The sequence below is a fragment of the Amphiprion ocellaris genome, chromosome 6 (genome assembly GCF_022539595.1).
Source record: "Amphiprion ocellaris isolate individual 3 ecotype Okinawa chromosome 6, ASM2253959v1, whole genome shotgun sequence".
Taxonomy (NCBI): domain Eukaryota; kingdom Metazoa; phylum Chordata; class Actinopteri; family Pomacentridae; genus Amphiprion; species Amphiprion ocellaris.
In genome coordinates this window covers 29135398-29161158 of record NC_072771.1, presented here as the reverse complement: position 1 = coordinate 29161158, position 25761 = coordinate 29135398, and the positions used below count along the sequence as shown (strand labels likewise).

General features: G+C 41.4%; 1 protein-coding gene across 6 annotated transcripts in view; it reads right to left on the bottom strand.

The window, feature by feature from the left end:
• aopep (aminopeptidase O (putative)) overlaps positions 1-25761 on the bottom strand; it is a 72297-nt gene that overhangs the window by 45562 nt on the left and 974 nt on the right. For all 6 annotated transcript variants that reach the window (XR_004846518.2, XR_008602006.1, XM_023299109.3 and 3 more), the window contains exons 2-8: positions 24247-25079; positions 23768-23937; positions 22423-22675; positions 21358-21571; positions 20823-20947; positions 4146-4359; positions 3220-3326 (exon numbers count right to left, since the gene is read on the bottom strand). Coding sequence is in view for 4 of the 6 variants with exons in the window: in XM_023299109.3 (XP_023154877.2) it covers positions 3220-3326; positions 4146-4359; positions 20823-20947; positions 21358-21571; positions 22423-22675; positions 23768-23937; positions 24247-25043 (1880 nt within the window). In the remaining 2 variants the exon portion in view is untranslated. The remainder of the gene's footprint in view (positions 1-3219; positions 3327-4145; positions 4360-20822; positions 20948-21357; positions 21572-22422; positions 22676-23767; positions 23938-24246; positions 25080-25761) is intronic.

Below are 25761 nucleotides of genomic sequence, written 5' to 3'. Positions count from 1 at the left end.
ACACACACACACACACACACACACACACACACACACACACACACACAAGGTTTATAGCTCCGCGAGCCATATCCTGACAAATTACACTGGGTTGACTGTGGAAACCGGATAAGGTAGAGCAGCGCTCCCAGCAGCCCAGTAAATCAGCAGGGAGAATGGCGTCTGGCCCAGGCTGCCCTAAATATAACTCATCTGAAATGGACTGATAAACACTGGCCACTGGGGCCCCTGCTGGATCATGGGGTGTCAATTGTGACCTAGTGAACTTCGAAAGAACAACCTGCCATTTAGCCGTTGTGTGTATGTATGTGTGTGTAAACTAGTGAGGATGTTGTGCCTATCTCTCTGTACATCCCACTTTGCTTCCTATCCTTCCCCTCACCAAACCCTCTGAAACATTTCGTCTGTGCGCTGTAACAAACAGTAGGTGCTCATTCATATTATGTTTCAACACTATTGTAATTCTAATGAAGCCACATGAGGAGTTGGACAAATAGATAGTCTTGTCCAAATCAAAAAGCAGCATGACCTGTTTTATTTAAACTACTATTTAACAAAAGAAGATACAGACGTTCATAAATAGGTTATCAGGCTAATAATGCTTATTACAATATATAAAACAAGCAAAACACGAACAAAATAATTTTAACTATCATGCACAGGCCTATATACAATAGTGATGATGACACATCAGTGAAAGCTCTGATGAAGATACGGTCCTATCAAAGCGCCAAAGAAGCGAACTTTTAAGCAGATTTTTTTGTCACACATACTGCTCCCAAAATCAAGAATGATCTTCCCTCCTAAAATGAAGTTAATCCCAACTGTTATACACTGCTTCAGAGAAAATGTGTGACGTGGGAAACTTCAATAACTCTTCATTTTTTTCCCCTACTTTGCTTCAAAATTTTAATTTGCACAACAACATTTATTCACAGGACAGTCATTTCCTACAAATTTTTTTGTACTGGAATGGGGTGTTCCTGGAAAGAATTAGCTGTAATTTGATTGTAATTATAAGTAGAACTGGAATTTCCTTAACAGAACAGCTCCACATCACCCCTTGTAAACACTGAGGCATTATTAATTTATTATTGGAAACTTTATTTTTACATGAACACATCTGTTGAATTGGATTCTTGCCTGTGGGCACATGTCACCTTTTTGCGTGGTCAGTTAGCCTGCTGTGCACTAAAAGACTGGAGGATACACAGCAATTCACCAGAAAAGAAATGAACACAGACTGTATTTTCCATATAATTAGACCCAAATTGCACAGCTCCTTCCAGGAAACCTATTATACACTGTTCCTATTCAAAAATTACAGACCCATAAGATAAAGTGTCACCTAAAAATTTTGCAAAATGATAACAGTATAATGATAAACTATAATCATGACATGTCTTCGCTGAAATTCAATAAACAATAATTAGCTCTGTGGAAATGTACATGTGGACAGGAGTTCTGGGTTCCTGACACATGGAGCCAACGTGTTCAGTCATTAAGATAAAATGTGTTTATGCCTCAACATGCTTTACTAAAGCTTGAAGAGACATGAGGATTAAGAAATGGCCTTTCTTTGTTGCCACTTAAGCAAATCTATCTTCAATACAGTGTTCACGTGTAACATAATCAATCAAAACATACGCATCCAGGCATACAGGCATGCAAGTCTGTGTATGTGTAAGTCAATGTATAGTTTGCACTTTGCAAATGCTAGTTTTATGTTGTTGATTTAACCTCGTCAGGTGCAGTGAAACCTAATCCTGATCCTCCTAATCGCCCGTGTGTCTGCCTCATAGGGGAACACCCTGATAGACTGTGAGACAGACATCGCTCTCAAGTGCATATTTAACCCTTTCACTCACGCACAGCGTTTAATTTCAAGATAGATTCCTTGTTGCAGTAATACCTCCTACAATGAATGTGAACATGCTACGTATTCCTAGCCACAGTCATTATTGAAGAAGTAGAATCATGTAAACTCATGGAAACAGTCTTTAAAGCTAACAATGTTTAATCACCGTTATTTCTATGAAGCACTCACTAACTGCAGCTTGCACCCTTCAGAAGAAATGGAACTGACGTGCTTTTACACACTGTTAATTCATAAGCGTTTCAATTGTGTGATGACAGCACATTATCTGTGAAGTGACATAGATAGAGGTTAGTGCCAAGCAGAGGTGCCATGAAATCAATAATACACTGATTTGCTGTTATGCTCTGTACTGCCTCTTACAAGCCTGAATGTCAATAGCACACTATATTACAAGTGTCATCTCCAGTGAAGATGCTTTTTTTAATCTAAAAAAAACCAAAACAAAACAAGAAAAAAAAACAGCTAGTGTGCGTAAAGCTAACAAGCATTTTCACCATTTAAAGAGTTAACTCCTGGCTTGGGTTTACACCTGTAATCTCCTGATGACACTGTGCTTCCACCCTGGATAAAACAAACAGGGTGTGGGTCCCACATTGTCAGGATCAGATGAAGAGTGTGTGTGTTTGTGCGTGCTTGCTGTCCTCGTGTGCTGAACTTTTCTAAGACATGACAGTGCGGCACACCTGGATATACTTTGTTGCCACACCTGCCACACCTGTACCCTTGGAATGCATATCCCTTACACTCACGTGTGTGTCTGCAAGCGTAGACACTAAGAAAAAGCTGGTCAAAGTTTAACCTAAAAAAAAGTTGAATGTGTCTGCTTTGTTAAATGAAACTGTCGCCTATTCCTATGAAAATGTTTGCACTATGCTACTCTATAGCAATGTTGTTTTGCTAAAAGGTATTATTGGCTTTACATGCCAGATCACTACTGTGTGCATTAATTTGTATTTTTGGTTTGGCATTGCTGGCAAGGCAAAGGTTTATCAAATACTCAGGATTATTAATAATTACGAGCGGCAGCCTTAAAGAAATAAGTATAAACTAAGAGTCAACTAACACATTTACTCTGAGTAACAATGCTTCTTATGCATGTTTAAGCTGAGGCCTCTAAGACGTGTAATGTAATATATGGCGTAATGTTTGTTTAAAAAATATGTCAAAAATAGTGAGCTGTTGTTGCCTCCTCTGCTGCACTTTAGTAAACTATTTGGACTCAACTGAATGCAACTGTATAGTATCTGTGATAAACTTGCAACAGTGCTGTTTCATGCTCCTTCTATTGTTTAGTGCCAACAGTGAAAAGATAACTGAACGAACCAATGAGAGACACACACCTGAGGACCTGAAGTTCTTCTCTTGAGTTTTGCAACTCATCAGAAAGTCGTCTCCACCTCAGAAGTGCCTTCAGGTCAAACTGTTCTGTTGTTTCTTGTAATGAGAGCTGGCGGGAGACAGATATGGATAGAAAAGTAACTGCAAAACATAAATTAGATATCATGAATTTCATCAGCAACAACAACAAAAAGATACAGTGACAACAGCACAACTGTGTCTGTTACAATATCTTATTGATTTTGGCAACATTTGGCAATGATTCTGGTAAAATCTGCTTCTACAGAGACAAGTTCATGTCAGTGAGGTGTTGTGATTGCACAGCAGAGACAAAAGAGAAACACTTGTGTAACTCTAGATGGTGTGGGAATGCAAGCAGGAGGATTAGGTGTGTATGTACATCAACAAGTGGATTAGAGCTGAAGTTAGTGTTGCAACCAAGTACTGGTACAAAAGCTCCACCCACCTCTTTTGTCCTTTAGTTTATCTCTTTTTTATGGTAGATATCTTTAATTAGACCTCAGGGCTCAGACTGCAGAAGGACATCTGGAGGTCAAACTTTTTCTTTAATCTATTGTCTGCTTTTTTACAACAATCACTCTCCTCTAAATGTCCAGCTGTGTTTCACAAAGCTATTGCATCGTGCCAAAGGGAAGCAGGTGATATATCATTTGATACAAAGTAGTTTTGGGAAATGAAAACATTCATGAGGTTGTTTCATATTGAGTGTTTTCCATTTCTAATGTGAGGAAGTTGCCTTTTTCAGAAATCTTCTTCAAGATGGACTTATGTTAATGGTGATTATCTGAGTAGGGATCTAAAGGATTTTGGCTACCTGTGTTGCAGTCTAAAAAAATCTGCCTTTCAGTTGCTTCCATAAAATACTGATAAAGAAAACTATAATCATCATGCAGCAGTTGTATAGTACTTTTTGTGCTTGGGCCCAGATAATGTCCTCCAGACAGGTGGCAAAACCCTCGCTGATCCATTCCTCGGTCCAGTCTCTGGCTCCGATAACCAGGCCAAACCAAGAGTGGGCAATCTCATGGCAAATCCGAGACCCACACAGAGACAGGCCTTTGTCTCCGGAACCCGGATTCCCAGCACACAACACACTCTGGGACAGGAAAATTATGTGGGGGCTGCGGAAGACAAATGACATGAGATAAAGGATGAACAAGAGGGATAACGCCAGAAATAAATTCTAAAAGGGAGGAGAGGAGTGAGAAATGAATGAGGGATTGCAGCATAAAAGAGGGATAAAGATTAGAAGAGAAATAACATCTTGCTATAATCAGAGAAGTTCAGGAAGTGGAGACAACAAGATTTACCCCAAATTATTGGTTAAAAAGAAAATTTAAAAACTACGACAGACTGTGCCCTTTTAAAAGGATTATAGAGTTAGTTAGATAATGCTCCAAACCTATGATTACAGAAAATTTAGCCTGAACAAGTCATGTAAGACAGCTCTAGCTCATCCTTTTATCCATCTTCTACATTATGTTTGGCAAATGGCAGCTTACTCATCAAGCCAGCGTGCCAAATCTAAATGCCCTGTTCAAACATCAAGAAAGAACATTATGTTCCCTGGACTGAACTTTTAGAGGAACAATGGATAAAATAAAGATTAAGGATTAAATTTGCCATTTTAAAAGGTTTTGCCCAACTGGCATAGATTTATCATGCAGGGTGACTTTAGTAAATTGACACTAAATCTTAGATAATGTGCATCTGAAGTGTATGCAAATCTCGCCACTAGTGTTTGCCTCTATGCACTCAAGACAGCAATGCATGGTAATGTAAAACATTCAGATGATAAAAGACACAAACAAAGCTTTAAAGGACTTTTAGCGAGGCTAAACATAAGAGGCTATTTCTGCTTGCAGTAAAACAACAACTCAATAAGCTTTTAAGCCAATTAGAGCACTCAATCAAAGCTGAGAACCAACTAAAAATGAAATATTAAACACTATTCTGCAGAATTTATATAATCACTTCCTTGAAGGCACATTTTGGTTGTCTAATTTTTAAGAAGTCTAAAAAGTCTGTAGTTCTTCCTAACAATTTTCCCAGTCTCCTCGATTAAGAAAGTAAATTTTTTTATTTTTCAATGAAATACACTTGCCTGCAGCACACTACAAAGTTGTATGCATTTCCAAAAATTCAAAAAGTAGCATTTTTGAGTATTTTTGTATTTGTTTTCCCACACAAACTATATGTACATGAAAATATGCAATTCCAGAAGTTCGATAAAACCGTACACTTTCCAGGTCTGCGAACTAAATGCTAACATGCTAATGTTAAGCTAGGTTATCATGCTAGCATTTGTTGATCAGCCAAGGATGATGTGATGGTGAAATAAATGTGATTAGATGAAAAGTTCAGGGATCACTAAAAATAATAACAATCACTGGAGGAGAACATGAATGTCTGCACCAGATTTAACGATCCATGCAGTAGCTGTTGAGATATTTCACCAAACGGGATGACAATCCGCCTGATAGTAGTTAAAGTATGATAGTTTGGATTAAAGTGAGGAACTGACTCAAAGACCAATACCGCCACACAAGCAACCTCAAGCGACAACGAAAGTAGATTTGCCATTTAAAATCGTGTCGTAGACTCAACAAAATCCATATAATTCTTGATCTTGTAGAATAACTGAGTGAAGCATTCCCACTGCTGACTCTCAGCTTCACACAGGAATACATACGTGATTTTTATCCATGAGACAGTGCTGGTAAAACAGGACCAATCACAGCGCTTTGTCAAAGCCAAGGTCATGGCTGAAGACTTTTCTGGAGCATTCTTTACTTCTTTCTTATGTAACAGGCTCTGGGTGCCCTGAGGGGCTTAAGGCCGACTGTGCGTGAGAGGCAGGCTATTCTTCAACAGAAGAATGAGAGAGGGGGTCACAGAGGTGCAAATGAATGGCCTCTCTTTCTCCTGGCCCGTATAACAACACCAGACTGTCTACAGTTCCTTCAACACTCTCTAGATCTTAAGTGTCCCGACCACCATTGACCTGACATTGTTGGGAGAATTTATGGCAAACTCTAGCTCCCAAGTGAAAAGGGTCATACCACCCTTCTCCTGTGACAAATATGTTAAAAATGCCTCTACATTACAGAAGAAACATCTTTATCTCCGTTTTCGTCGGCTTTTTTTAAGCACTGGATGCCAACTATATGTAATCATCAGGGATTAGAAAGACACACGTAGTTTTTTTCCCTAAAATGTCATATATAGTGGTTATACTTCCAACTCCTGAGACACAACAACTACAACTGCTTCACCTGTTGGATTGACAGTTTACTCCCACAGCTCTCATAAGCCCACATATTGCTGCTATTGATGAATTACAGTACGGCTGTAAAATGAAACGCGCTCATCAAAGAAAGATTAGCATCTTAAAACACCAGATGACAGAGGAGTTATTTTTTTCCTTGCCATAACTTAATTATGGTGACAAGCTAAGTCAATTATAAAAGAAAACAGTGAGTAAAGACATAGGTTAGGCCAGGTCTGCCAGACAGTCTATTTTGGAGAAAAACTAAATCAGATAACTGAACAACGCAACTCCTCTTTATTTCCCTGAGGATTCTTGCATCAGATAGAAGGCAGGCCATCGCCTTCTGTTATTTTGGAACATGTCAACATCATACAATAGGGTCTTATGGGCATCATTTCCGAGACAGCATCTCGAATCTAATTCCATGTTTTTCCTGATTACACAAACAAAGGCTCTCACTGGAGCAGGAGATGCTAACATTAGCCTTATGAGTTTCTTTGTAGCCTAATCTTATTCCCCCACAATTGGATAAGCACGCCTTTGTTGTCAGTTCCAGCACCGTGTTTGTGTGCTTGTCTGTGTGCGTGAGTGAGTGAGTGTGAAACACAAAGACAGCCTTTCAGAGACGGCGCTTGCACATGTTCCTCTGAGGGAGACGGAATCCATCACTACAGTGACAAATAGTGTCATCCCACCATGGTGGTGATGAATAACAACAGCATCTTTCACGTTCGCTGATACACTGACTGACATTAGTTGACATCAGGGACCTGCCAGGGGAACACGCACGGGGAGACTTTCACACACATTCACGCATATGTAGCACCTGTACATGTGTATACACCTTTCATCTCCACTATATATCCAAATCCAGGGTCTTCTATGTGGAGAAATGTTTGCATCACATTAGCAATCTTTCAAACAGTGTATTTACAAGGAACTACTCTCTTTATTGCTCATGTAAAACGTGTCTCTGACTTCTTCATTTTGCAAATTAGCAAATGGTGTTCACAAACAAATTATGAACCAAAGCTGCTGATCACACAAACAATTGCAATCATCACAAAGCATTAAGTGGTAAAACTGCCATTCCTAGAACACAACTTGCACCCCTCACTGTCCTTGTATTACACACTTGTTGACATCCTACAATCAAAACATTTACAGAATCTAAGCTTTCTGATTTTGTGCTTACCACCAAACCTGTTCATTCATTATTAGCCGTCTTGTGACAACTCTTCAGCTGCTGATTGTGACAGGACTTTTCTTAACTTTGACAGTCCATTGTAAAAAAAATAAATAAAACAACATTCCTCGCATGTCTTCAACTGGAAAAGTTAGTTGTTATTATGGTGTTTTGAAGACCCTTTTCACAAATAACACAGGAGGATTTCCAGAATGTGACAAACTAAATGTTGCAATAAATTATGAATAGGCTCCACTAGAAGTCTGAAGTTTCTCTCCACCTTCAATTGTGCCCATTTAATTGTGTTGTTGACTTTTTCCAGATGGCAAATCTGGAAGAGAACTTCTAACATAGAGTCTGTTCAAGTATTTTTTTTTTCCCACAAATAATAGACATTCATGGTGGCAATACAAAAAAAAACATACTTTAGAGTAGATCTTCTAATTGGGGTTTTTGAATTATATATTTTTTTGATAATTATATTATGGGACTTAATCTTTAATGATTGAATGTTAAAATTGGCCACTAACAGTTTAAGTATGTAAATAAATTCATATTTGTTGGTCTTGTCTTGTGGCTGATTTTGAGGTCTGTGATCCTTATTTGTTCTTTAGTCGACTGCTAGCTGTACAACAAATCGCCTTTTGGGTGTAATAAGGATTAACTCTGGTCTTTTCTATTTACTCGAGCTGTTCCGAAAAGAGCATTAAAGAAATGGAATTACACTTTCTGACATTTAATTGGATGCCAAACCAAAATGTTAGTGTCTACTTTTAATTATATATCGTGCTCTTGATTGCTTTTATGTGGTATGTCTTCAGGGACAGAGAAAATAGTGCACAAAGGCAAAAAACATTCACACACTCTACATAGTTTATATGTGCAGGCTGGCAAACAGAGCTATGGCTTAATGTCCAAAGGGTAATACACAAAAGTGATTATGATTGGTGGTTGTCTGCACAAAGAATAACAGATGAAGACCTTAGGTGACCCAGTGTGATGGTGGTAACCCATTGGGTCTCAATGCACAAAATGAAATACTGATTAAAGTCATCCTGTGCTTCCTCACACAACAACCTCGTGACTCTGAGTCACCCAGGGTGACTTGGACCTGAGCTTCAGAGGTGTGAGCCAGGGCAAGTCTTCAATTTGGTGAGACACAGATTGCAATGGTGTTTCGCTTCCTCCATCTCTCCATCCATTATTCATCCCTCTATCTCTCCATCCATCGTTTCTGGCTGTAGGCCATTTTTTCCCCAGTGGGACACTTCCATGCATAATGCAGCAGGGGCCCTATCATAGTCCTGTAATTGACATCCCCAGTCCAGCTCAAGTCCATAGCTGGGGCACCAGTAAAACAGCCCCATGAGACAGAGGCACGAGGAAAAAGATGAGAGTTGAGTGTGTATACTGTATGTGTAAATGAGAGCATCATAGCGAAGGGGATAGACATGAACAACATATATATGTAAGTAGTGGTAAAATAGGATAAGAAAGAGAAAAGGGAATTTAGAAAGTGAATGAAAAGATTATCAGATGGATATTTATGGACAAAGAGGCAGAAAGCCAGAAGAGAAGTGTGAGAAAGCATCCTGTCATCTGTCACTCTGACTGATTAGTTTTGCTCTTTCCCCAAGTGCAGTGTCAACTCCCTGTTGTGATAACTGCTGAACTGCTGAACCAGGGCGATACAGACGCTGTTACAGCGTCACTGGTGAAATTTCACACATTGCACACATAACTGCATACCGATACAGAAACACACAAACAAAAACATTTAAGACACGCCAACAGACCGGATGGACAAAAAACACATGAAGGACAACAAACACACAAAGTACAACTTGTCTATTCTCTTTTGTTCAAGCAAAGTTTGGAGGGCTGGCCTTTCCTAATGTCAGCTTACGGGAAGAAGCTTTGTCTCCTTTCCCTCCCTCTCGGACAGAGTCTGTGGGCTATTTTAGACACAGGGGCCTATTTGACCAAACTCCTACCACCCTTCGTTCTTTTTTAACAAGTCTGACTTCAAATGTCTGGCATTCCAGGCTGGCTGCAGATCAGCTCTCTGCTCCCAGACGGGGCCCCGCAGGGCCAGGCCAAATGCCACTCCATGTAGGGCCTGATCACATGAACAGGGGCCAGGCTGGGGCCCCCAGAGAGCCGCCCCACCCACATACACTTCATCGCATCAGAGCCTGAAAATAAATGGCTGAAAAGATATCAGAGGTCATCGGGAACAAGGAGGCGACTCTGCCCCTCAAGTCTGGAGAACATGAGGCTTTGTTGTAGCGGCACATGAGAAATAATCTGCATGTTTCAAGGCTAGGCACTTATTTTCAAGTGCTTAAACTTAAAAGCCTATTTGTGCATACATAGATACTAAGCTCTGAGCAGGTCACTGGGGTCATGTGGGTCATAACCTGATGAAGTCATTTGTGCTTGTGCACACAGATATACATAAAAACGCAATGACTGCACAAAGTGTGAGCATCACAGGGCACCCACGTACACCAGCAGAAAGTCATAGGCAGAGACATGCTCATCCACACACACCCACATACTTGATTTGAGCAAATCTACTTTCAGTGTATATCAGCTGGAAAGTGATAGCAGATGCCTGATTCATCCTCTCCAACGGTAAAACAATCCACACTCACACTGCAGTTTGTTCCGTGTTTAGTACAGAGTCCAAAAGCTGATGTCACGCCAGAGGAATGTTCTTCAGTGTGTATTTGTGCAGGATACTGCAGATATTTTAACAAGTATGGACACTTATTTGTCTATAATAACAAAACTCTCTTTCTGTGTCTGTCATGCTGCCAGTATATTAATGAACAAGCAGCATGACATTTTTGAATGACACTGAACAGAACACCTGAACAAGCAAGCAGGCATGCGGCAGGAAGAAAATAAAAAATTGAAATATACCCAAAAACACAAAATATCACAATTAAAGTTCTATATCAAAGTTTTACAGCCCCACACTATCTGAATACAAAACAATTCATTAGGATTAATATAAAAAGGATCAACAGTGTGTTTTAATGAGTGCTAATGCAGTCAAGTATGAGTACATCTGGTCACAACAAGCCCCTGTCAGTCAGCCTAAGGCAGATGTTGACATGACATTTATGTGACATAACCCACATTCCTGTATAACTGTAGCTATTTACATCCAACCCCCATCACTCATCACACAGCACTCTCAGCCCTCTTTAGGCTTCTACTAGCGCCCCAATGACAAAGGCAAATCTATTTCACAGGATTATAATTTGAGACGTTTTCTTGCCTGTAGGTAATAAAGAGACTAATTTTTTTCTCTCGCTCTTATGTAATGTGAGCGAATGAGACAGTGAGGAGATGGAAAGTGAGACAGCTCAGTGCCATGAGGCTATATAAGAAGTGTTTGACAGAATGGAAAGCTGGATAACGGAGATTGAAGTGAAATTAGCCAGTGAGCAGAGCTGTCTTCTATACAGAGGATTCAGGCTGCCATCTGGCCGGGCTGCTTGTCCGTCAGACAAAACCCTACAGCTGATGGGAAAAATGTGAGTTAAAGGTGGTTGATATAAATACTTTGTAACAACCCACTAACACAGTACAAGAATATATAATAATTGGGGGAAAAAAAACGTGTTTAGACAATTGTACTGCAAGAAGGTACAGTGGGTAACAACAGGTACTTTTAAAGTAGAATTTGAAGGAAGGGTAGTGCTATGCTGTTATTATCAACAAATTCACTATAAAGACCAAATAGATAATGGAAGACCTGTACAGAAGACAGTAAAAATGGTATTTTAAAGCGTACATGGGTCAAACAAAGCTCTACGGGGATTAGAAAAATATGCATACAAAGCAGCTCTGTGAGGCTGTGGTTAGATACAGTGACGCTATGAGTTAAATGTTGGGAGCAGCAAATGAATATACTTGGCAGATTTTATATTTATAATATCATTCATTTTACTTTAGTTTCAATTTGGAATGGTAACATTTGTAAACTGGAAACTAAATTGATCAAATGCAACAGACAACTGAGGCTCATGGGTAGGTCATTCTTTGTCATTTTAGTTTTATCCAATAGTTGTTGTAATATTTGACTCAAAGACACAAATGTAAACCTCATTGTGGAACCAAAGAAAAAGGGAACCACCAGGATTTATTGTCTGGGAATCATGAATGTCGATATTGCTTTTTACCAATCCTTCTTAAGTAGAAATCTTCTCACAGGATAAATGAGAACTTACTGAAGGCACAACAGAAAAAGTCAGGGGATCAGCAAAGTCATCAGGATGCATCCTCAGAATTTCCTTTCACAAATAAATGATATTTCACTCTGGACCAAATCAGTAGATTGGCCAACCGCCAAAGAGATTGACAAACTGGCTCTGCCATTCACAGAGCCAAGCGGCTAGCATGAGTAAAAACAGTGTGTTGCAAAAGCAGCTGCTAGACCTGCTTGGAGCATAGCCTTTTCCCCAAGGCGAAAAGCAAAACCCAGACATCAGAACATTACCAGAAAGCATTTCACAGCACTTTGTTTGAAATGTCTCATTTTGGTCGCTTCAGCACAGAGGACCTACGGACATTAAACTGTCTGGCTTTGCACAGACAAATGAAATTACCCACAGCCTCGAGGTTCCACTATCACACATGCCCCAGGATGCATGCCAAGATCAGCCACAGCGTCCCCTACGCCATACAGTGGATCTATCCATCACTCCTGGGAATGGGTCCTGTGGACTCATCCATTCATTAGCAGAATGGGTGTGTGGTGACAGGCCTGTCTTGCCATAGCCTCTAATCCAGAGTTATGGCCCAGTGTGTCTGTGTTACTGTTAAATGTAGCACTATATGCCAGCTGTTGCCAGCAGTTTCTCGTCTGAGGGCAGTTCAAAGCAACACACCATCACTCATCAACCTCTGATATACATATATGGCAAGGGGAGAAAAACAGCACAAATGACAGTGGTTACAGTGGTGAGCAATGCTGCACATACATCTCAGCAATAGTTCATAAAAGCAAAATTCAACACATATTGTAACTGAATTGTTTTAAGATCATTCCTGTGGAAAATTACTAGAAAACATATAACCCTTTCCTCTCAAGCAGCACAAGAGTTAAAAGGTGACTCCTTCGGTTGTGAGAAGATACTCTAGCAGAGCAGGTAAACTTATACTGCAGATAGAGAAGGGAAGTTGAGAGGCCCAAGATAACTAAGAAGGAATGTTCCTGCAATAACAAAACACTTGCTGAACTGTACCCTGCTATCTTCATTAAGGGCAAGGAGGAAGGTCTGACCAAGAGAAAAAGACAAGAAAGCACGAGGAGATAGATAGCAGCAGCCACTTCTTGTGGGGTTTGAAGCTGCCCAGCAGGAAGCAAGCAGGCCAACAAGGGGAACTGAAAAGAAATAACGCTCACCCCGAAATCTTAACTACTTGCAATCACTTTAAGAGCGTGCACTAGACACTCCCTCTCCTTCTGTCCAGGTGCAGGCATGCAGAGCTGCCTTTTCAACTCCCCAGACTCTTTTTGTGTGACTATAGACGACAGGGAGATCCACTCAAGGTGGGAAGAAAGAAACACCTCATCCTTGACTATTTGATTAACAGCTGTCTTCTGAGCCAAAAAAAATCCGACCCCCCACATCCTGCCCTCCCTTCACTGAACCCCCCAAATGCCTCCTGAAAGAGCAGGTCTGTGTCACACACTTCTAGGGTTACTTGCAGATCAAACTGGAGAGGAGAGCAGAAAGGCAAGAAATCCACAGAGACATCAGAAGGAAAAGAGAAGGACAAACAGTGGGAAGATCGGGAAAGAAGGAACAGAGAAAAAGGGGACAGCATAGCTCAACGAGGAGACAAGAGGTGCAATTCAGTAAGAGTGTAAAGTAGCAGAGTTGAGGAGAGAGATGCAGGTTAAGATTAATATCTAAATATTTTAATTTGCATTTTGTGGTCTACTCTGGTTTTGCATTTGCTTAAAATGTAAGACAGTAACAAAGTTAATGATGTTTCCTGAATGATCAGTATTATTTTTTAAAAGCTTTTCATTTTGCATGATTCATCCCATTATCGCTGCTTTCCCAAAGAATCATCAGTTTCCAGTAATTCTGGTATTTCTTGGAAATAAGCTTGCAGATGACTGTTAATTCACTATGTCTCATTGCAAGTGTATGTTAATAGTACATGGTTGACAATTGAGTTATATGTAATCAAATCCAAAAATGATCTGAGAAGATTATTACACTGTATTATAGCAGCCCAAGCCAAGGTCTCTGTAGAAGGCTGGACATCAGTTTAAGAGCTAATGGTATGATTTGGGAAACGGATGGCAGTAATGTGAAAAATATGTGATTCCTACTGGTTCAAAACATGTTAAACCGTCGGTCTGGTCCTATAAAAAGATGAAAAACAGGTCAGGTGATAGACTAAAGAGCTCCAGGGCAGTGGGGGATTATCCCGCAGGGTACCAACTCCCCTCGGCCGTCCAGCTCCCTGCTTCCTCCCAACAGGGACCAATGGCCAATGTAACTTCCTGCTGGCCCATAAACAAACAATGCAATCAACTGAAGTCAGGCTGAAAATCCTCCAGTGCCACTTAGAGAGGTCAAGAGGTATACACCAGTCATAATTTTTAGCCGTGCCTGTGACAGATATATTGCTGCCTAGTTTGGCTGTGCTGAAAGTAGAACTAGCAGTTTAACTACTTGATGCTTTTTCTCCTCATTTCCTCAGTTAGCAACTGTCTGTGAGGCGAGAGTTGGGCAAAACAAATAGCAGGATGAAGAACGTAACATCAGAGAAAAGGTATACTGATCAGCCACAACAATAAAGCCGCTAAGAGGTGAAATGAATGACACTGACTAGCTTATAATGCAATGTTCTGCTGGGAAGCCTGGGGTCCTGGTATTTGAGTGGATTTTTTAATATAACGTGTACCAACCACTTAAGCATTGTTGCAGACCAAGCACACTCCCCCATAGCAACAGCACTGCCAAACACCAGTGGCCTCCTGCGTGAGGACAATGTGTCCTGCCACACTGCAAAAACTGCTCAGGAACGCTCCACAAACACAACAAAGAGCCCAAGAACTCCCCAAAGACAGATTCAATCGAGCATCAGCTGGTTGCGCCCAACTCATTGGCTGCCAGCATCCCGATGGCAGACACTAAAGGACGCCTCCAGAGGCCCTGTTTCCACAAAGCTGTTTTGGTAGCACGAGAGGGACCTAAACAATAAGTAGATGGTTTTAATGTTGTGTCTGATCAGTGTATAGAAGCTATTTCGCCAAAAAACTAAAAAAAAAAACATGTTTGCAAGAAGCCTGTTCGTGAACTGTGTTTTTGTCATTTAGCCACAATCAAGTAAGCTGCTGATAAAGGTGCAATGAGACATGCTGGGAGACAGATGTTTACATATGTGTGCGTGTGGGTTTATCAGAACCCGCCATCAAGTGATGCAAGGCCGCCCTCCTTTCCACCTTTCATAAAATAAACCCAAAAGCGACAACAAAGGGCCGCACATTGATCTGACTCAATTAACAGGCAATGACAAATGGTCCGTGTAGCATTCCTCTGACGTCATACTATCACAATAAATACACATCCTTAGATCATTATTTGAACAATGCATGCCTTCTTACAAATACACACACAGGAATCTGCCTGTCTGCAGTGAAGCAGAACAATACCCACATCACCCACATTACAAAAAGGCCCACTTTAACACTTGGGGGAGGGAAACCACCGTTCTCTCCGGGACGTCAGATATGTCTTCATTTGGGCACACTGCAAACACAGTGATCTCAGATTAGTGCTGCAAGTCCAGCCAGCACTTTGGGACACATAGACGTCAGCTTCAAAGAGCAAGAGGAAGTGCCGTGCCCTTCCTGTCACTCCCAGCCAGAACCAAATGACGTGGTCGAGATGCGATGAAGAGATTACACATTCACAAAAAAAGGGAAAATAAGTATGAGCCAAGGCAGATTTTTTTTTAAAAAGACACAAATGTGCATATACACACACCCAGATGTACAGTAATTAGTAATTGCTAATGAGGAAACAGTGGGCGGTAAGACCATGACAACCCAGACTTGATTCATTATATTTAGGTCTTCAGTTAACACCACTCCCCTGTCCTTCGGTCACTCAGGACAATGAGGTTTTTATACAGACTGGATGCAGAATTAACTTTAAGGGAATCCCCTGCTGTGATCCCTGACAGAAACCCAGACACTTCTTCATCCCTTGTCTGTACTCCTCTATCAATGTTTAACCATATTGTATTTTTATTCCTCTCCCTTAACAGCTCTTCAATGTCTATTAAGCTTTACTGAAGCATGGGGAGAGGTAACACGTCAGTGCATCTGCATTCTACTCTCTAAGCTGGATTTATTAAAGGACCAGACTGAGAAGAAGACAGAAGAACAACAGGAAAGTGTACAGACAGAGAAAAGGAGAAGATACTGTTTTGAATATACAGTAGTATTACTGTTACAGACTAATATGCATCTCTTGATGACTTCTGAAGCCAAAGCAGAACACAAAGATTAGCACAGCTGCTCACATTGCTGCAAAAAATAAACTAAAACTGGTTCTGCAAAATCCTGTAAACTGCTGACTGGCTTTCATACCCTAAAAAGCTACATTTGCACAAGCCTACTTTTCTTTGTGTGTCTGCGTGTGTGAGAATCTGAAAGCCTTGTGGGCGCACAGTGTACGTGGCACAGCCCTTGAATGCAGACATGCCCTTACTTGACTTCTTAATCTTCAGTTTCCTGCCCTCCCTCTCGTATCTCAGTATAAAAACTTCACGCCACCGTGATTGCTTCCCTGCTTTGCCTCTGCCCTCCCCTCTCTGTATCACACTACAACAGCTTTATACCTCCTTACCACAGCTCCGTGGCCCATACCCCCTTCCACTCCTGCTGTTTCCACTGGGGCACTGCACAAAAACCGTGCTTGGCTTGATCCCAGCGACTGAGGCCCACATACCTCCCAATCTCTAGATTAAATAGCGCCAGTCTCTGAAGTCCTTCCAGGGGCTAATGGCTTTTGTTGCTGGGAATAATCCACACATCCTATCCCACATCCTGGGGGTGCGCTGGCCCGTTGTGAACCCCGCCTTTACCCTCCTCGTCTCCCTCTCATCTCCATCTCTATCTACGCTTCCATTTTGGTTGACCTCCCAGCCTGCCTATGGCACAGCCCTGCGGTTGAGCGCGGAGGCATCCAAGACTGAACCGCCAGCACTGAGGGGAGGATCTGGTGAGTTGACATTGGGTTGAGAACCATGCCAAGTTTTATAGGGAGTCAGTGCAGGTGCTGTCTGAAGCTTAATGAAGGCCCTAAATCTCTTCTCTGTCATCTGCAGCTAACTGGAGCCTAAGCAGGCAGGGAAGGAGGGATAAGTGCCTGGGAGCTACCCTCATAAGGAAAAGAAAACATCCGTCAGACAACAACCACAGCAGCACAGCCTCTGTGTCAGCACTTGATGGCCATTCAAAATAAATATAGCAGGGAGAGAAATTTCCACAAGATGGGGGAAAGATTTTTCATAGATCAAAGAGCACTACATTTTGGGTGAAGTAGTCAAAATAAATATGCAAAGTTGAGAACGAGGTCCAGACTGTGACCCTCTTGTCGTCGTCTGTCGTTGAAAGTATCTCTGATTGAGACCACTCTTGGCTATAACGTCAGAAATTCACGCAGAATACTTACTCAGGGATGAGCTCATATCCTGTCTGGGGCACTTTTCTCTAGGGAGGCCAACGACGGGGAGGACAGACAGAGAGAAAAAGAGACTGTGGTTGTTGACCGCAGACCGTGGGATGTTTTCTGACCTCCTTAATCAGCTTACTTTATCAGCACAATTTTGTTTAAAAAAAAAAAAAAAAAAAAAACAGACTTTGATGGTTTTTATTTTAGCTTTAATTTCCTATTTTAACTTAATTCAGGTTCCCGGCTGGTTCCAGTTATATCTACAAGGACACCATATGCCACCTGAAAGAACCGTATTACAGAGAAAGTCTAAAACTTGATTTCCAGAGACACTATCACTACCGTGGAATGCTATAGAGGCCAGACTGAGCAGTGATCGACTGTACACAGAAGTGGAGAGGACAGAGAAGGACGGCAAACACAGGGGGCTTGAAGATTAAGGGATATTATGAAAGCAAAGAGAGAAACAGAAAGTCAGGAGATGAAAAGACAAAAAAAATAAGAGGCAGCGAAGGGTAAAGAAGAAGTGACAGAAGCAGGACACTTCCGATTTGCAGCACAGAAATATGACAAAAAACAAGGAAGAGAAAGGTGAGAAAAGGAGTATAAATATGGAAAAGGAGCAGAAAGGAAAACATCTAAAGGCAGGGACAAGGTGAAGGTGAAGAGGAAACAAAAAAAAACATAGACAAGAATTGTGTATAGTGTGTACGACAGTGAATCTGTCATCCTGTGGCTTTGCACCCACACATCTGTCTCCAGACCTCCACTAAAACATATCTATGTATAAATACACACAGGTCTAGTGTGAAGCAGAGAGCCTACAGACCACCTGAAATCCCCCCCCCTCCAAAAAAAAGACATAACACAGCAGCCTATTGACTGACTCAGTGAGTGGACGAAGCTGTGCCCAAAGAGGAGGTTAGCCACCTCTCTCATCACAAGAATCAGGGTTTGGGGTTAGGCTTTTGGGGCCTTTAAGGATAGGAAAGATGAATGAATGAAAGAAGAGGGAAGAGCCATGTTTTATTTGGAGGAAAGGATGGAGAAAATAAACTTAACTGACTTGGCTGAGAATGTCACCTTCATGGTAAACGTGTTAAAATGTTTCTTTTTTTTAAACAGAGAGCGAGAGAAGTGTGAACAGGTCAAAAGACGCGGTGGGAGTTTGTTGGAAGAGTGGATGGGGATTGGAATAAAATTTTGGAAAAGGATGAGAAAAGAGCTGTTCGGGATGGAAAATGGAATGGAGGTAGAAAGAGGTGGTGAGTTTTGGAAACAGGATGAGGGAAGGGAGGGAATACAAAGAGTAACAAATAGTCTAGTGCTAATTATAGGACAATGGATGAAGACAGGGATCGTGTATGGAAATAGGTGTTTAAGTAGAAGAAGGTTCCCACATCTCACAGTTTTTAAGCGCTCATCCTTTTTGGGCTTAATCTAGTACTACAGGAGGATTCTAAAACTGAATTTTATTGACAAAAAAGTGTCAGGATTCAGTTTCAAATTCATAGCTGAAACACATCCTTTTATAATCAGCACGGACATGATAGCAGGTCAGTAGAGAAGTCCCACAGGCCACTGTTGAAAGCAGGTATGTTGGAGAAAAAAGAGTAATGACAAGCGATTGAACAAAGTTTAGAGTGAGTCATGGTTGGAGAGTTTAATTCAGAAAGAATTCCTATGTGGAGGATCTCCATAGAGGAGACTGAGACAAAGTGAGGAGGTTTTAAAATGTGAACTGTCATTAATCATGCAACCCAGAAACAATTTATTTGAAAAACCAAAGCAGAAACAGCAGGATACAGTTGGAAAACAAGTGCTCGGGTATTGCTTCAATGTGGCAAATATTTTATGTTTTGTTTCTTAACAACTTTTGACATCATCGTCCTAAAATGTCTCACCCCCTTTAAGACTGCAGAATAGCAAAACAAACAACAAGCAAGCCAAAGCAAAAGAACTGCAATAATCAATATTTTACAAAGACAGCAGATCAAATTAGTATATTTACTGGTAAAAATGTCACCTATAAATAATTGCCACCATTGCAATTCCCTTATACGGAGCATTTCAGCGCCGTTCAACTCAGTGTTTTGGTTTTGTGGCCAGCAGATTTAATGTTTTGATTCACTCTCACAGCTCTCATCAGTGTTTTTTTTTTCCCAGATGCAGCAGGCAGCTGTTTTCAGCGAACAAAGCACTAAGAACCCTCTGTACACAAACTACCAAGCACCAATCAGCAAACAATTAAGTCAATAGCTGGTGAACATACTGGAGCATTTAGCAGTTAAAAGCCAGATCTTCCCCTCAGGAGTTGGGAAACACCAAAACAAAGCTAAAGGGACAGTGAATATTAGAGCTGAGTGTATATTCATCAAGTGGCTATAAACACCATTGCAAATGAAGTCTAATGCTGTTCGCCATCTGTTGAACATGTAAAGAGGCAACTGCTTGCAGTATCGACTTTCACATGACACCGTTGTGTTGTGTTGACTGGTTGGTTCCACAGCTCCCAAGTGGTCAACAAATCAATTATTACTTTTTAAAAAATATAATCAAATGTTAATTCTTGGCCATTAACCCTCTGAGCCTTCTGTTATTTTCAATGTAATTTTTACTACCTTTACATTTCGATATCTTGCAATAGTGATTATAAAGGTTAGTCATACATGCTGTGTCTTGTTTATGTTTTCCAGAACAGTTTAAGCGATACAAGATTTTCCTTCTTTTGATATGATAACACTTGCAGATTTCTAAATTAGCCTGTATATCAAGGAAAAACATGTTCGTATTAAATAAACAATTTCATACGTATCTCACCAGAAATTGCTGTCAGTAGCAAAATTTCTTCTAGTGTAGGAGAGACGGTTTGGAACCATGATGGTGGGATACTGTATGCTTCAGAAATTGGGGAACATACTGTATGCGCTTAGTGCCTAATAGTAATAAATGCCACTGTTTTATTCACTGAAGTGTTAACATGCAGCAGCCTATTTTCAGAGATGGCAAACCAGGTGAAAGTTTGCCCCCTCCTCCGCCACTGGGTGAAGACATAAATAAATATACTACTTTGCAGAATAGTGATCTGTCTTCATAACGTTCTTACTACAATAGTTACCAATATGTAAAAAGCATAATTACAAAGCTCCCTTCTGCTTTTTCTTGTGACATGACATAAACATCATTGTCTAGGTAGAATATCTACGCGATCATTGCCTTGGATAGATATAACCTATCTAGATATTAACACAGCCATGCAATGACAAGTTCCTGTGTAATTCCAGCGAGAGTAATAGGTGTTGTGATTGAACCCGACATGAAGTCAAAATGATTTTTTCCCTCACTGTCACTTCTTACCCTATCTTCTTCCAAGATTTTGCACAATCTTTTTTGAGGTGTCATTACCTGGCCATGCCAAGACTGGAGAACCCTGCCGGGACGATGAGAACATCAAGGCGGGGAAATGGATGGACCCCCAGAACGGCATGAGCTGCAGCCAAACATCGAGGCAACAGCTTGAGGACTCCTATCTGCAAAAGCAACAAGTTTTTTAAAACCAAAAGGAGTAGGCACAGTTCCAAGTTTAACTTCAACTTAAAGTTAGCATATTGAAAGCTAATGTATTTCAGCTTCCACATACTTGTCTCTATCTATGATGCTGTCTGTGCTCCAGGTGAATTTATTGCTCTTGAACAGACTGAACAGGCAAAATTTAATACTTTTGAATGTCATTCCAGTTAGAAATTCACATTAGGAGTGTCAGGAATTCTTTGAGTAGCACTCATGAGAATACAGTCTCATACTTTTATCATTCTGCCAAAAGAAGGGACCTAAAAACCTCTGGCACAGCGACACAAACATTAACTGATGCTAACTGTCTCCTCTAATCATATTAAATCTAATTAGCTCAAGTCTTAGTGGCTCTTTGTCAAAACTCCACCTGGGCCTTCTGCAGGAGGCAGACGGGGCTAAATACACGGTGTGGAATCACCCGCTGGGACCAAGCCGACCACTCAGTAAATCGGCAAGGGTAGTCAGCATGGGAACAAGAGATGCTGTCATCCACCATGCCTGAATAATCAGTTACAGAGAGGCCCGCATCCTCAAGGGTAGAGAAACAGAATGCAGAGTCTGAGCGGGTGGTCTGGTCTCCGCTGTAGTAGATTAAAACAGGGAAGAAAAGCTTAATACAAGGTTAATCACAAATATTTAATCCATTTTCTTATTGAAAGAATATACAGATCCTGAGCTGGTGAACCACATATGGCACAACGTGAACTGCATTTCTTTGCTAAGCATGGAAATAAAAGCAATGGAAATATGGAATACATACATCACAAAGGCAAACCACAGAGATCCCTAGCATATCTAAGTGCCGACATGTAATCTCATTCACTCCAATCCAATATCCAGCACTAACTCCATCCTCAGCATCAGAACCGTTCCAAAAGTTTTGAGCGACGGCCAAGTTTCCTTCCAGCCATTCACTGAAAATAAAGGCCTTCCTTGTAGTTGGAGATTCGTGGGGCCTGCAGCAGGCTATGACTGGGCTGCTGCTGGAGGAAAACCATGAGGGGAGGAGGAGGATTACTGGAAACCACTGGCAGAGCTGCCAACCTGCTGGCCAGTGGAGAAGGAGACCCCGGCCCAACCATGCCCTGCCCACTATAAACCAGCCCTCTCTAATGCCCCAAACTGCACTCTGTATCCTGTACCTCTATAAAAGTTATGTTAGTTTTACTTTTTCTCTCCAAAGATAATTCCTACTGCACATGACACCTGAATGTATTACAGGTACGGTGCGAAGTTTAATGTATTTGCCATAAAACGTTGAATGAGTGCTGCACTCTATCCATCACCTTGACTTCACCTGGGCCATTTTTGGTATGGTGAAAGGAAAGTTTCACCATGGAATGCTGAAGGGCCAGACGTGGGTTAATAACAGTCTGGAGAAGAGGAGGACGACTTTCAAACAGAAAAAAACACAGGAAAAATAATAAAATACCTGCCAGTCTGGAGAGGAGAGCCCTTTACTACTTCACTAGAGGAGCTTCCAAGTCCAGACGCAACCCCAGCCTCGGCCCATTCCCCGCACCCAGCCCTGGGTTTGGCCGTCTTGTCACAGTCCGTCCTGTCCCTCACCCCACTTTCCAGTGCTGGGGGAATTTCTGCTGTGACTTGGTGCCAGTGACCCACTGCCAAAGTGAAGGTGGAGGCAGGCATGGCCATTGTGACGTAGTAGTTCCAGATGAAGAAATCTGCAGAGTAAATGAAGGGCAAGAGAGAAAGGATGAAAATGTCAAAGGCAGGGGGAGTAGAGAGGAGTTGACATGGCTGACGGAGAGCACGGAGTAAGGAGTAAAGGAAAAATCTGGACTCAATTTGGTTTCACTACGCTATTCAGTCTGATGTGGTAATTTTTGACGTTTTATTTGTTTTTTGCTCACGCCAATCAGTGGAGAGTGACATAACATAACATTTCAGATGAAACAGAAGCTATGGCAGTTGCTGGTAAAAGCATTTAAATCTTTCTTATCAATTAAAGATATGTCAGTTCCTGAGTTAATTCTATAAGTCATCTTACGTCAGCTTTTACAGCTGCACTAATCTCATCCACACTGATTCAAATCATTTTTTTTTTTTTTTGGCTCAGACAGTAAGATGCCAAAATCATTCTTAATGCAAGCTATATTTGGTTGAAACAGATATGATGACCATAATTGACATAGTGAAATAATCTAAGATGTGGACAAAGTTTTCACAGGTCCAGAGCCAGGCAAAAAGCTTGTTGTATATGTGTGAAAGCGTTTAACAAAGACAAAATCATAGTTTGGGTGCTAGTAGGTCCCAATCTTTTTCCAGTGCCTTGCAAATTTCTCCTTTACGTTCCCCTTTTTCCATTCAACACAATAGGCCAATCTCTCAAAAGCATCAGTGGTTCATGCTGTCTTAGTTGCATTTTGCCTAAATGTAGCTAAAAGTTGGCAAAGTTTCCTGACAAACCTCTTGAAAACAGGAAATATCTGGTCATCTATGTAAACAAGTCTAAACAAATTCATACATTTTTTAGAGAGAAATAAATGGCACCTTTAGCACTAGACACTACGGGCCTATTTGCTCAAAAAATACTGAGATCCAATACCCATCTCTAAATACCCATCTCTACTTATATTTCTTAATATTGAACAAATTTTTTGTTAACAATATGCCACATATTTTAATCAAGATTATGCTGATAGAGTGTCAGGTGCTGCACAAAACAAAAGTTCTTTTTTGGGCTTTAGCAGTAAAACTGGCTTCACTTTTACCTATTGCCCCTAAAGGTTTTCCAAAGCTTTGCAACAGCTTACGTGTGTCCCCGTCCTCAGTAGGTACAGCCTGCTCCTCCCCACTCATCAAAACCACACACTCGCTGGGGGCCCGAACTGTTGCCTGCCATGTTGACATGGCAACAGGCGGCTCCTGGCAGGGGAAGAGGGCTCGGTTGTTGATGGGAGAACCGGCAGTGTAAACACACACCCTGGAAGGGTAAACAATGGTAAACTATAAACAACCCTCATTTCAATGCTTAAAAGGATCCACAAACCACGCACACACACACACATACAAGTGAAGCATCCCCACTCAGAGCAGGATAAAACAGCCTGCGGTTTGTTTTTGTGAATTAATGAATCAGTATTATTCTATTCTAATATGGGAAGCTCAGAATATTACTCTGTAATTTGAGTAGCAGGAATCAGAGCAGATGTTCTGCCAGCTTTAAAATACTTAAAAGCGAGTCTAATGATACAACTAAAACACAGTTTTATGGAATGATCCTCAGACAAACCTGTTGTCTTGGTCTTTGGTCCACCTCACAGAGCCTCCTGTTGGTCTCGTCTCATAGCAAATCCGAACAGCACGAGGGAAGTCCTGCGGTGATGTGACCCCCTTCTTCCTCACCTGCAGACTCCATTTATCTCTATGAAAATGCAGTGAGCTGCCATCCTGAGCACCAGGGGCACGGCTACACAGCGAGAACAACTGGTGCTTCTGCCTCCATTGGCTAGAGGGCATGGAGATGAGCCTCTGAATTAAAGCTGCTTGTGGGTTTAGTGAATAGACCTCTGACCTTTCAGATGGTTGAAGGCCCAACATAGCTGACACAGAGGTGATGTCCAGCTCTTCGACCTTTGACACATCGAGGTCACAGCAGTCAAGCACTAAGGTGAAATCACTATCATTGGTGGTTAGCCACAAATGTGAAGACTGAATATTGTCTGTGTCTGCCACAACCTGAAATTCAGCTTTGTCTCTTTCTTCTACACCGTGCACCTTCTCCAATCCTTTAGTATCATCCTCTATTGCATCCACCTGCTGAAATCCGGATGCAAACCTCTCCTGGCTTCCTCCAGCGTCCGTAGTCCCAGCACCATCACCAGTTCCATGTCCAATGTCGTCCCCAGCCCCAGCCTTAGTCCTCACCCCAGAGCCAGGCTCCAGGAACAGAACAACACTACTACTGATGACCCTACTGTCAAAATGAACCGTCATGTCCAGCACATAATGTCTGACAAGTATGTGGTTAGTATTGGCTCGGAGAGGCAGGTCATCCGTGTCAGGGTTTAGGTCCCCATGTGGCTCCATGTCACACCAATGATATCAAAGTTGAACAGAGGATGGCTAAATGGGAGGTAGGAGCAAAAATACATTTTTATTTGGTTATGTTTTTCTAAGTTACAAACTTTAAATTTACCATACTGTAACCGACATAGTGTATATGTTTCAAACAAAACTCTAGTTGACATTCTACAGCTTCCTATGGGCTGAGGTACTTTGATCTGTCTATGAATTATTGATTATTACTATGGGGCGACCCTGCAGCTCTACTGGTTGAGTGGGCGACCCATAAATAGGGGCTATAGCCCCTGACACAGTAGCCATAGGTTTCAAGTCTGAGCCACAGCCATTTGCTGCATGTCTTTCCCCCATTCTTCTCCCCACGTTTCCTGTCTCTCTCTCCACTGTGCAAAAATGTTTTGACAATGCACAGTGATTAAGCCAAATCTGTAGGGTTCTGTATGCTCAGCTCAAGTGTCAAACCCTATCCGTTCACACACATTTCTACACAGAAAAAACAATTTCATGATCACATTTTGATCACTGTTAATGAAGCTGTATTAGCAAACCACATCGGCCCAGAGCCAGGAACAGCTAACTATCTGAAGGAGCCTGTATTAAAAGCTATCCTGGTGTACATGAGAGTTTTTGCAGTCACAAACCTTCTATTTAGAATGCTAAATTAAGGGAAATTAAGCAGGTTTGGCAAGACAGAGTTGCAATTACCATTTACAGCAGGAAATGG